Source organism: Helobdella robusta, assembly GCF_000326865.2.
Source record: "Helobdella robusta unplaced genomic scaffold HELROscaffold_95, whole genome shotgun sequence".
NCBI lineage: Eukaryota > Metazoa > Annelida > Clitellata > Rhynchobdellida > Glossiphoniidae > Helobdella > Helobdella robusta.
In genome coordinates, this window is record NW_008705542.1 from 416,613 (window position 1) to 429,374 (window position 12,762).

Consider the following 12,762-nt stretch of genomic DNA (forward strand, 5'->3'; position numbering starts at 1 on the left):
ACATCAAAATAAATATGACAAAATTGCTTCCATCATCATCATCTCAGTCCAACACACAGCATAATTTTAAAAATATGTATAAATAATCTTCAATAATTATAAAGTAAACAACATACACATACATACATACATACATACATACATACATACATACATACATACATACATACATACATACATACATGCATACATACAAACATACAAACACACACACACACATATATACAAAAATAAATACAAAATACATTCCAGACTTAAGAATGATTTGATTTTTTCATTAAAATTGCTCTCCTGCAACAAAGCAGAAAATTAAGTAATAATAATAATAAAAATAATAAAATAAAAATAATAAAATAAAAATAGGAGAAAAAAGGGAGAGAGAGAGTGAGAGAAAAGAAATGAGAGAGAAAAAAAAAGAGAGAAGAAATGAAAGAGTGAGAGAGAGAGAGAGAGAGAGAGAGAGAAATAGTCTAAAAATGAATGCACTTCAGATAATATTACATATTCCATCCTTAAAGGAGTAACTATTTGCATTTTCATTTTCAAGCCTATGCTTCAATTTGAACAAAAATACCAAATACCAGATATACAAAAATAATACAAATACCAGATATACAAAAATAATGCAAATACCAGATATACAAAAATAATGCAAATACCAGATATACAAAAATAATGCAAATACCAGATATACAAAAATAATGAAAATACCAGATATACAAAAATAATACAAATACCAAAGCAGAAAGAAAGAGAGAGGAGAAGAAGGAAAAAAATTAGAGAATGAGGAGAGAGAGAGAGAGAGAGAGAGAGAGAGAGAGGGAAAGAGAGAGAGATAGAGAAAAGGTATTTGTCGGGTATAACATGTTTGTATATTCGTATGAGTGTGTACCAGCCAACCAGCCAGCCAAGCATTATTGAATATCAAAAGTTTAAATATACATGAAATTTTATCAATGAAAACCAAATGAAATAACATCCCAATTATGATGATGATGACAAAGATGAGGACGATTGTGATAATGATGATGATGATGGATCATGCTATTTAATGGAAGAATACAAAGTAGATATTTTATAATTGCAACTCCTTGGCTGGCTGACAATATTCAGAGTTTATCAACTGGAACACTGAAACAAAATAGCATGCACACACACACACACACACACACACACACACACACACACACACACGCACACATACAACACACACACACACACACGCACACATATGCAAACACACACACACAAACACATACATGCATGCAAACAAACAAACCCATACATACATTATAAACGTTTTCTATATCTTCATTTATATAAGAATAAGATTACTGAAATTTTAATGGAAAAAAATTAGACTGCATGCCTCTCTCTCAGAGTTTATTCAAATAAAACATAATAACACCAATAACAACCTCAACAACAAAAATACCATTACTACCACTAATACTAATAATAATAACAGAGATTAATTGAATATTCATGAGTACTAAAAATTCATCTAAATACATTCCTGAAAATGAAAAAATGATCAAGCAAGGTACATCTAATTAACAACATTTAACTTACTATAATAAAAAACATGGAATGGAGTGGAATGCTTAACATCTATCTAACTTAATTGAACTCAATAATCCAACCTCCAAAGTGATTTTGGTATCTTTGTTGACGGAACCATTCGGTACCTCGATATTTGCAGTGGAACAGTGTAAATTACCACCTGGCTTGTTCAACTGTTTGGAAGCCTGGGTGAATGGATGGCGCCAGTTAATTAGTGAATTAGTTAATTAGTAAGTAAGTCGCTGGGTTGAGATGTTCTGCCGGTTATAAGAGTGTGTAGGTGTGTGTGTGTGTGGGTATCTATATTTATGTTTACAAATGTGTAGGCTTGAATATATTGGTTTATGTGTGTATAACTTGTATGAATGTATGTCTTTGCGCATATTTGTATGTATGGTGTATATATGTTTGTTTGTTTGTTTGTGTATGTGTGCGTGGTGTACTTGTTAATGTGTGTATTTTGTATGTATGTGTATGTATGTATGTGTGTGTGTGTGTGTGTGTATGTGTGTGTGTGTATGTTTTAGCTGTGGTGTTTTCAAACCTGTTTAACTCTAGTTATGGCCACAAAATATTTAGGAAAAGTCGTTGTGTATATCTTAGCTGTCTGTTTTCTATCTGAAAAGTTATCTGTTAAGGAATTAATTATGATGAAAATAATTAAAATTATTAATAATTATAACTAGCGTTTCACACATACATTTTTATTGCGATTAATATTTTATAGAAACCTTGAAATGTTATAAATTTAAAAATACCTTCAATAAAATAATTTAATTCCAAAAATTTGTTAAATGTGAAATACAAGAAACTTGATCAAAATACAAAACATAGAAAAAAATTATTAACCAAAAACAATAAAAATTATTTGATTAAAAAACAAAAAAATCTATGTAAAAAAAGTGATGATTGAAATAATAAAAAATGACAAAAACAAAATGGTTAATGATAAAAGACCTTTGTCCGTTTCATTGATGAATTTCTCAAAAGATTCACTGGGAACTTCAGATTTGTGTTCATTCCAGATCTTTCCGTCGTCACTTTTCATGATCACTAATTCTCTTTCTGTGTTTAGACGGGAGGCAAAATGAGGCAACTCAATGAGGACCGGCCTACAAAGTTTACGAAAAAAACTAATAGAAACATTAAAAAATAACAAAAATTAATTAAATTACCCAATAAATTCGATCCCCACTGGTCCTAATTGAAGAAATCTGCTAGCAAAAGCATCCTCTTCATTCAACTGTGGTGGAGCTGGTATTTTCTCCTTCTTCAACAATCTACATGTAAGTCTAGTTGGCATGCAAACCTTGCTAGGGGGTATGATAATATCCACACCTGAATGTCGTCTGCCATACATGGCACCCCCTCTAGCATCTACCAGGAAACTTACCAAAAATCTATATAAAAAACATTAAACTTAAAAAGAAATCTATTTAATAATAAATTTTAAACAACTTTCACTAATCAAAATGCTATCTCTGGGCATTTTTTGGTATAATAAAATACTTGATTTGGGCAATAAATGAAATAACTGACTTTTTAAAAAATTTTAATTTTGAAAAATTTAAAACAAAAAGCAAAAGAAAGGCATACTTTGGATTAACATTGTTGCTTGATTTGCTTGATGGTGCATCAGCATGGGGTAACAATCCATTTGTCAGCTTCTGAAAAAAACCAATCTATCATTTTTCCACTTACAACTAACTCATTAATCATTAAAATATTAATTCATCAATAATTAACATTAATTAATCAATTGATTAATTAATTAATATTTATTAAAAAAAACTTGCTAACAGAGTTTGGGTTGAATTTTACTTCAGTCGCCATTTAGCAGTTTTTTTGTAAACTAATAGCATGAAAAAATAAAAACGCAAATAATTTAACAATAAAATGATTTTCAAATATGAAATTTGATAAAAACTTTTGTTAAAATTTTTGCTCTTGTACAAGCGAATCAGGTACACGACTTCGAAACGAGCACGAAAGTTCTGCAAGTTCAAAAGATGGCGTTTCAGTTGATTACAAGGTGAGACAAAGATTTAGAATGAATTTTTTCAAACATTTTATTTAATTTAATCATTAATAATATAAAATAAAATTAATGTCATATATGTATATTTTATTAAATAAAAAAAAGTCTTGTTAGCACAAGGTACATCAATTTGTTACGCTCTCAATGTTTATTTAGAAGATTATATCGCTCGCTTACTCGTTGTTGGGTTTTGTTGTTAAATTTAAATTTTGAAGTTTTTAAATAAATAATTTTTCATTAAAATGACTCGTCTGAAGAAGGGAAAGTCAAGAGTGAAAAAAAGTTTTATTTTAGAATTTGATGAGAAAAAGCGAGAGTAAGGTTTATTTTATAATTTATTTTATAATTTATAAATTTTATAATATGGTCAAGTTTTTTTTCAGTGTTCAATTTTTAATTAAAAATAAATAAAAATCTTTTATTTAATTGTAATTGACCTATTAATTCTCTAATCGATTCTAAAATAAGTCTAAAAAAAAGCCAATCAAATTTTTTAGAGATTACCTGACAGGATTCAGTAAACGAAAGAAGTGCAGACAGAGAGAGGCTGAAGAGAAAAAGAAACAAATTTTAAAAGCCGAAAAAGAGAGAATTAGGAAGGAGGTCAGTCTAGGCTTTGATCTTTTTTAGTTTCTTTTTGACTTGTAATTTCGTTTAAAAGTTGAAAATTCTAATTAATTACTAAAACTTTTAGCAATAGTATAGAAGATAGATAGATTCTTATCTAAATTTTTCCTACCAATCTACTACTCTCCTACTGATGCTAATATAATAGAAACTTATAATTTTTTTAACATGGTTAGTTAGATGAAAACAGTGCCACTATTTATTACCATTTTATTAACAACTAATATTTTAATTCTATTCATAAAGAAAAAGAATCAACTCCTCTTAAACAGTAGACAAATAACAAATGGGTTTTCTTCCATTGGGGCCAACGATGTCACGTCGCTAAACTTCAAAAACCACACGGTGATAGTAACAGAACTCAACGATATCAACAAAGATGCTGATTTACTTGCAGCCAATGATTTTGTAAACCATTTTCACTGAAAAATTCTTTTTAGAATAATTATCCTGTTTATTTTATACTAAACTTTATAAAATTTCAACCATGTTTCTGTAGTTTTTATAATTTAAGTTTATTTTTAATAATTAACAGAGTTTAAATCAATTTATTTTTTCATTTTTCAAGGACAGTCTGCCAGAACTAGGCTCCGTTGAAAAAGCTAAAAAGACCAAGTCAGTTTTCTTTTTTTAATTTCATCTTTTAATTGCATAAATAAATAAATAGACGAATAGATAATAATAAAAACAATTCTTTTTTTTAAATATTATATTATAATCTAATATAAATCATAATATTTTTCATTTAAAATGCTTTAAAATGTCTGCAAGCATACATCAATGTGTGTGTGTGTGCATACTTAACCTAACTACAAAGCATTTATTAAGATCATTATCGCATTCAAATAAATCATCAAGGCTATTTAATTCAAAACAGGAAATTCAATCCCCACATGAACAGCAGAAATTTGGTCAAGAAAAAGGTCAAAAGGTCAAACAGAAATAATAACAACAACAATACCAATAATAAAAATCATAAAAATAAAAGTAGAAGGAATAGTAGAAAATCATTCTCCAATAGATCAAAGGTCAAAGCCAATAAGCCCATAGCGTCATGATTTTAAAACATTTTCTTTTTAAATTAAATTATCAGTGAATGTTTTTTTAATAAAAAAGCGAAATTATTTTGTCCTTGTTTTTTCGTTATTCTAATTATAAATGTTATTATCATTGGGTTTTTCCAAAAATTTTGAGATATTCGGCTACGGACGGATGTTCACCACTTGCTCTGTTGTATGGCGTCCAAACTGGAGTACCCTTAAAGAACCTTTGGGCATGTATGTAGTCCTGTTGTAGAGTTATTCTCAAAAAATTAATTTAAGGTGACAAATGCTTGGTAAATTTAGGAATTACGAATGACGAATAGATTGGTCATTAACATTACAAATAGTGATTTATCAAATTTTTATCAGAAATATAAGTACACAGAGGTGCAGCTCTTCAAAAACTTTCAAGAATATACACAAAATTATGAATATGTATCAAATGTAATGAAGTTTTTTCATAATTATCAAGATTATGTTAGGTAACGAAAGTAAGATGATTAGCTATGGAATAAATGTATAGACACTAAAAATTAGAAAGGTAAAGGATATAAAACTCGACATTTTCATCATTTGTGTATCTGTGATACAATCCAGCTGGAACTGATATCATATCACCTTTGATAACTTGTATCCTAATCCATGTATCAGTTGTTGGGTCTCGTATATCAAAGTACCCAGAGCCGTCTAGAACGTGTCTGGTTTCGTCATCGGGGTGTACGTGCTCTTCAAAAAACTTTTTCATCTAAATTTTAGAAATTTTATTTTTTAATAAAAATGTGCAAAATGTTTGAACTTTAGGATTAAAAATGATAAATTGCCATAAAATTCATAATAATTATTAATCACAACTAACCATTTCATTGTAGTTTGGAAGTTTTTCTTTGTTGCATGTGACTTCATCGTTGTAATTATAGCCTCTATCTTCTACTATTTTATCTAATTGGTCTTTGGAGTCGATCTTTCGATTGAAAATGATATGTTTCAAGTTGAGTTTAAATTTTTAGAAATATTAGTTAAAAATCTAAAAAAATTTATATTAAGTCTATGATCATTGAGAAGTTTATTTAAAAAAAAATTTAGTTTCGGCAATATTTTTAATAAAAAAATATAAGGAAAAATGTGTGACATTAAACCAATAAAGTAAACCAATAGTAATAATAATAAACCTTCCAATAGTGGACCCCAAACGTTAGCAACTTCTCTAAAGTTACAAACTTAGGCGGATTGGTTTGGTGTGGTTTTTTCTGATCACCCTCATCACTGTCCATGTACCATGCTTGTACCATATTTGAATCAAAATTGAGAACCCTTGGAAAACAAATTTATTTTATTTACCTAATTATCCTGATTTAATGAAAAAAATTGCAAAAGTAAAATCAAAATGATGAGAAATTAATATTGTAGTATAAGTAAATTCAATTCTATATATAATATATTGATATTCTTTGTATACTATTTATTGGATTACCCAGTACATTACTGGTCTAAGATTTGCCTCACTAAGTCAAGTATTATATTAAAATATCAAATTAAAAATAAATTAATTATTAAAATATAATATAGATATATATAAAATAGAATAGAATCTATTCTATTAGATTAGATAGATCGGATCGAAAAAATTTAATTAATCGCTCACCCGATTAAAATTAATAGAATCTGTTTTAAAAATTAAAATATAAAATACAAAATATATATAAATAGATAGTTTAAAAAATGATTAACTCGTCGGGAGTTTCTTCCTAACTACGCTAACCGGCGATCGATCAAAGTTCATTTTTAAAAGGTAAACTTTTTTGACGCCTAGATATGAAAGTTCATTTTTTTTGTCTATGGTTTATAAATTTTAACATTTAACATCTAAGGTATGTTTATAAAAAGAACTGCTGACAACATTCTGTTTGTATATATTTTTATGTATGTATTTGTATGTTTGTGTGTGTGTTGTGTTGTACCGTTGTGTGTATGTTTGTGTATGTTATAAATATAACATACTTAAACGCGTATGTATTATTAACAAATGCTAATGTAACCTTTGTTTGAGAGTATTTGAGCTAGAAAATGCAACCAAGAAAAAGATAGAGAATCGCATTTTTAAGAAAACAAACAAGTGAAAGAAGGAGAAGCACTTATTTGAACGACATTTAGTGAGAATCCCCATCGCCACGCCATGGCAGTAGTTGAAATGTGGTGATATTCAACAAATGACACAAAGAACTTCATCAGTGTTTTTGTGGGATCATGATCATTATCAATATCGCAGGGTAATAAAACTATATTTTTTTAAAATTTTCTTTGAAGTATTTCGATCAGTTAGGTCTAAGTATATCATGAATCACAAATTATCCAATCATGCGTGTGTGTGTGGTACATGTGTGTGTGTGTGTGTGTACTGTACATACATACAGTATAACGTTTATTTGCCTTTGCCATAAGTTTTGAGATACTGAACAGTGGAAGGGTGCAGACCATCAGCTCTGTTGTAAGCAGTCCAATCAGGACTGGCTTGGAAGAATCTTCTCAAATGTGCGTAATCCTGAATGGAAGGTGAAAATAATAAAACCTATAATTATGATAATTATTATTACATAATTATAGTAATATTAATAATTATTCCTATTATTACAAAACTCATAAAAAGCCATACAGGTTATGTAAACGTGCATGAATCCGCGAGCACATCACATAGTTCTTATTATCTAAATATGATTAAAATGAGTAAATGATATCATTTCGTTAGTAAATGTTTGTAATATTTTATCGTCAAAGTCTATGCGTCAGACATCCGCTTAAACTCATCGTAAAGTTCAATATATTTTACCTAGCACAAGAATATATGCAAAATATAAACGAAATATAATCAGATGGCATTTAAAAATCGTACTACACACACACACAAACACACACGAATACAATTCAAATTCATTACCCGCGCAAATACAGCTTTACTAATCATTCACTAATTAAGAAATGGTTTTAAATTGTCAATTATCGACTTATTGGCATATTGAGTAAGAACTAACATTTTCATCAGTTGTGAACCTGTGATACAATCCTGGCGGGACAGATATCATATCCCCCGTTTCAACGTACACTCTTATCCATGTATCATTAGTGGGATCTCTTACATCGAAGTATCCGGACCCGTTTATAACGAACCTCGTCTCGTCATCCGTGTGGACGTGTTCCTCGAAAAATTTCTTCATCTGGTTGTTGTTGGTGTTGGTTGTAATTGAAAGAAACGTCCAATCTTAATTAAATTGAAGTGATTTCAACAAAATTTTAAACCCAATTTAGCTAAAAATGTCTATTTAAAATAAAATTTTACAGTGAAATTTCATAATTCTAACCATGACGTCATAATTTGGAAGTTTTTCTCTGTTACACGTAACTTCGTCGTTGTAATTGTAGCCTCTTTCCACGGCTAACTTATCCAGCTGGTCTTGTGATTCTATCTTTATTATTTTATTTTAATGTGAAAAGTGAAATTTTTGTTGAAAATTTTTAAAAACCAGAACAACCACATAAACAACTATACAAACACTAACATGGAGGATGATGACGACAGTTTTAATAACACCAACTACAACTGTTATCACAAATATTAACAACAACAACAATAACAACAATATCAATAACAACAGCAGACCTTCCAATAATGGACCCCAAACGTTAGCAACTTTTCTAACGTTACGAATTCAGGCCGATCAGGTTGGTGTGGCTTTTTCTGATCACCCTCCTTATTATCATGATACCAAGCTTGCACCATTTTATCTTTTTAAAAAAACCTTTAAAATTCTGACGAAACAACGTTTTTGAAATTGTAAATAATTTTGAAATAGTAGAATACGTATTTTTTATTCTAAATATTTGATAAATTGAGTTTAATAATAGCAGCTTATAACCTCAAAAACAATTTGTGAAGTGATTCTAGCTTTGCAAGTTATATAACATCGTTTCGAGAACTGTTTTTGATTAAATTTGTTAAGAGTACTAACACTTAGAATGGGTTAAAAGTCAAAAAACTGCTCTAAAAATAAGCTTTTAACATCAAAAAAATTTGTGAAGTGTTATATTATTTTAGCGAGCCATGTAACACTGCTACTCAAGCCGTTTTGATTAAAATTTCACAGAGTTTAAGCCTTAATAACGCATTTATAGTTCAAAAACCGTTCTAAATCAAATCTTTAAATACTATTTTTACCATTGCTCTTTTAATAAGAACAAACTTTGCATGCGTTTGCATAGCATATGATGGTTGTTCAATGTTCAATGCAAATGCAACACATAACTTAAAAGCGTTAATTTCAACATTATATTGTCATTTAAGTGTTTTAAATTAAATTTTGTAATAAATGAAAGTTTTTTCAGATTTAATAGAATTTATTTTTCCTAGATATAACTAATTTCGCGATGGTTATCATTTAAGGAAATTCTGTTCTATGCGTTTCTCTCTGGCATAATAGAAATTAACTTTTAACCGTTTATGTTTAAAAGTTAATTTCTGTTTAAATGGCCGCCTTCCCGTTCTAATTAAAAAACCGAAAGTTAGGGCAATATAAAAACAGATAATTCAATATTTTTTTTATAAATAATAACCGCGATGAACATGTTGACATGCATTTGTAAGAATTTTGCAAACTTTCGTTTGAGTCAATTGTATAGCGGTAAGTTGTCTGCCTATTTTTTGGGGTGATACTGTCCCCAAAGATTATTTTTTTTTAGTTTTAGTTAGCTAATTTTAAACTAAAAATTTACTAATTTCTTAATTTTTTCAGAAGTAGCTGATTAAAATTATTTAATTGAAATTAATAAATCAATAAGTTAATAATAAATATTTTAAAATTTTTATTGAAAAATTTAAAAAAAAATTGAATTTACTAATGTAAACTTAAATAAAATTAACAGTTCAGCAGAGGTTTTTGCATGTAACCCCTCCAACTGAAATCTTGAACAGAAGCCACAGAACTAAAAAAGATATCTACAAAGTAGCTCAGGAAGAGAAACTTCATCTCATATCAGATCCTCTTATTGATCGGGGATTTACTGAGTTTGCAAATTTTTTTTCAAATTTTTTGGAATTTTGTTACTTTTTCAATTTTTTAGTTTTTTTAGTTTAATTTTTTAATTTCATTTCTTGAAATTTAATTTTCAAAATTATTTGTCTATGCATGTTCTTAATTTTTAGACGTTTAATTTATTAATTTATCCAACTCTAATAACAAAAACCTAGATCAGGCATAACTATCCCGACGGAAAATACACCTTCGACAACAATTGATGGGGTGAGATTTGACAAGTTGCCTATAGCCCACATTAAATCCTCCCCCAACAACACTATTATATCTATCACTAATCATACTGGTTAGGCATTGTTGTCTTACAAGTACTATAAATTTCATTTTTAAATTCAGAACTTTCTCTTTGTTTTACTATTTAAAGTTTAAATTTCAAAATTTTCAATCTATGCATGGCTAGCTAATTACATAGATGCTTACGCATTAAATGTACATCACACGCACACGCGCACGCACACGCGCACACATTAATATTTATACTGTTATTTTTACATCTAATTACTTTTTCACTTACCACAGGTTTAGAACTGCTTGGCAGATCATCCTGTGTTAGTTTCATTATAATAATAATAATGATGATGATGATGATGATAATGATGATGATGATGATGATGATGATGATGAAGATGAAGAATACTACTACTACCACTACTACTACTACTACTGCTGCTGTTACTAATATTACTGCCGCTTATACTATCATTACTACTATTTTTAATAGGGGCAAGAAGGGTTTAGAAATGTCAAGAAGAGTACCTCAGTGGCAGCCCAAGCTACTGGGTTGTCAGTTGGATTGGTATGTGTGTGTGCGTGTGTCTGTGTTAGTGTATGTGTGTGTGTGTGTTTCTTGTTCGTTAGGCGTCTGCTTTCATGTGTTTGTGTTTACAAAATGCATACATGGGAAAAGAACTGATAGCAAAGAATGAGAAACACAAAGAGAAAAAACTTAAAATCCTTTTTTGAGGATTGTTTATTTTTCCATTTGTGTGTACGTACGCGTGTGTATGTATGTGTGTCGGTGTACTACGTTCAACATTATTCATGTACTTATTTATTTATATATATATAATAATTACTAATAATTATAAATTTCTGTGATGTATATTCTTTCTTGAATTAATAAAAAAATGAAATATATTTTTTGTGTAGAAAGTCATGAAGAAAGGCGTCAAAAATTTGAGAGTCTGTGTGAAAGGAATTGGTGCTGGTAGACTTGTAAGTATGTGTGTGTGTGTGTGTGTGTGTGTGTGTGTGTATGTGCGTGTGTGTGTGTGTGTGGCCAGACTAGACGAATCTGAAAAACTGCTCTTGCCAGCTCTGTGATGATACTATCCTACTTGGATTGGAACCTCTCATTAACAACTGAATAAAATTTCATTTCCTAACAAACAATGATGATAACAACAATGATAATAATAATTTTAACTATAATAATGTAATAATAATAATAATTTCAATTATAATTAATTATAATAATAATAATTGCAGCCGTCGTTAAAAGGCATGCAGATGGCGGGCTTGAACATTGTATCCTTGACTGATACAACACCATTGATTCATAGTGGGCCTAGGCCGAGAAAAGCCAGAAGATTGTAATAATAATTATAGTTAATTATGATAATAATAATAATAATTCTGTTAATTCTAACTAATAATATTATTGTGTTTTATGAAGTGTAGTAAATGAATAGAAAGGAGATGATGAGGTTAACCAATTAAAGAGTTATAGTGTTACACGATTAAAATGTTGTTGTTGTCCAATTGTTTCTTATTTACTTTTACTTTTATTTAAAATATCATTAAGAAAATTTAAAAATTTGAGATGTGAGCCTTTTTTCGAGCTCGCTAAAGATTTCGAGATATTTATTTCATTGGTCTTGGTTAGTCTGGCCCTTTGTGTGTGTAGTTGTATATTCTTTTGGCTCACAATTAAAAAAAGAATCATCTTCAAGCTTGCCGTTACGGTTTTCAAATGTTTAAATGGTTTAAGCCCGAGCTACTTGTCTGGAAGGTGTTTATACAAAACGAAAGCTATTCATCACTCGCAACTAAGTTCAGATGATCAGTTATTATTATCGCTGCCAAGAACAAATTTGATGGTGGCCGATAGGAATTTTGGCGTTGCTGGTCCACAAATTTGGAACTCTCTATCACACAGCCTGCCCACTTCAACCTGGTTTAACACTATTCAGAAGTTTCGCAAAGATTTGATGACGTATCTTTTTTCCGATGATTCCACTGGACAAAAGCAGCGCCTTTGAGATGCATTAAAGAGCGCTATATAAATTCTCTTATAATAATAACAATATTATGGCTGTGAGAATAAAAATATGTGTGTGTGTGTGTGTACGTGAGAAATGTTATGAATGTCAGCGCAGCAGGCTTCTGCTTATGATGACTCTTAAAAATT

The 12,762-nt window shown here is 29.3% G+C and overlaps 5 protein-coding genes across 5 annotated transcripts; 2 read left to right on the forward strand and 3 right to left on the reverse strand.

Annotated features, from left to right (window-relative positions):
• Positions 1-1,504: 1,504 nt before the first annotated feature.
• Positions 1,505-2,923, reverse strand: HELRODRAFT_182934 (hypothetical protein; the record flags this gene model as incomplete). Its single annotated transcript, XM_009033648.1, has 5 exons — positions 1,505-1,516; positions 1,644-1,748; positions 2,108-2,193; positions 2,521-2,675; positions 2,739-2,923. The coding sequence occupies 5 exons, from the start codon at positions 2,921-2,923 to the stop codon at positions 1,505-1,507; spliced, it is 543 nt and encodes a 180-aa protein (XP_009031896.1).
• Positions 2,924-3,843: 920 nt separating this feature from the next.
• Positions 3,844-5,286, forward strand: HELRODRAFT_182935 (hypothetical protein; the record flags this gene model as incomplete). The annotated part of the gene is made up of 5 exons (XM_009033649.1): positions 3,844-3,917; positions 4,099-4,204; positions 4,475-4,636; positions 4,797-4,843; positions 5,106-5,286. 5 exons carry the CDS (start codon positions 3,844-3,846, stop codon positions 5,284-5,286), a joined length of 570 nt encoding a protein of 189 aa, XP_009031897.1.
• A 109-nt stretch (positions 5,287-5,395) lies between these two features.
• Positions 5,396-6,560, reverse strand: HELRODRAFT_91140 (hypothetical protein; the record flags this gene model as incomplete). Its single annotated transcript, XM_009033650.1, has 4 exons — positions 5,396-5,515; positions 5,834-6,016; positions 6,128-6,232; positions 6,441-6,560. 4 exons carry the CDS (start codon positions 6,558-6,560, stop codon positions 5,396-5,398), a joined length of 528 nt encoding a protein of 175 aa, XP_009031898.1.
• Positions 6,561-7,690: 1,130 nt separating this feature from the next.
• HELRODRAFT_182937 (hypothetical protein) lies at positions 7,691-9,043 on the reverse strand (the record flags this gene model as incomplete). The annotated part of the gene is made up of 4 exons (XM_009033651.1): positions 7,691-7,810; positions 8,298-8,480; positions 8,625-8,729; positions 8,924-9,043. 4 exons carry the CDS (start codon positions 9,041-9,043, stop codon positions 7,691-7,693), a joined length of 528 nt encoding a protein of 175 aa, XP_009031899.1.
• An 834-nt stretch (positions 9,044-9,877) lies between these two features.
• Positions 9,878-11,948, forward strand: HELRODRAFT_182938 (hypothetical protein; the record flags this gene model as incomplete). The annotated part of the gene is made up of 7 exons (XM_009033652.1): positions 9,878-9,941; positions 10,183-10,324; positions 10,508-10,638; positions 10,872-10,900; positions 11,074-11,148; positions 11,502-11,567; positions 11,841-11,948. The coding sequence occupies 7 exons, from the start codon at positions 9,878-9,880 to the stop codon at positions 11,946-11,948; spliced, it is 615 nt and encodes a 204-aa protein (XP_009031900.1).
• Between the last annotated feature and the right edge of the window lie 814 nt (positions 11,949-12,762).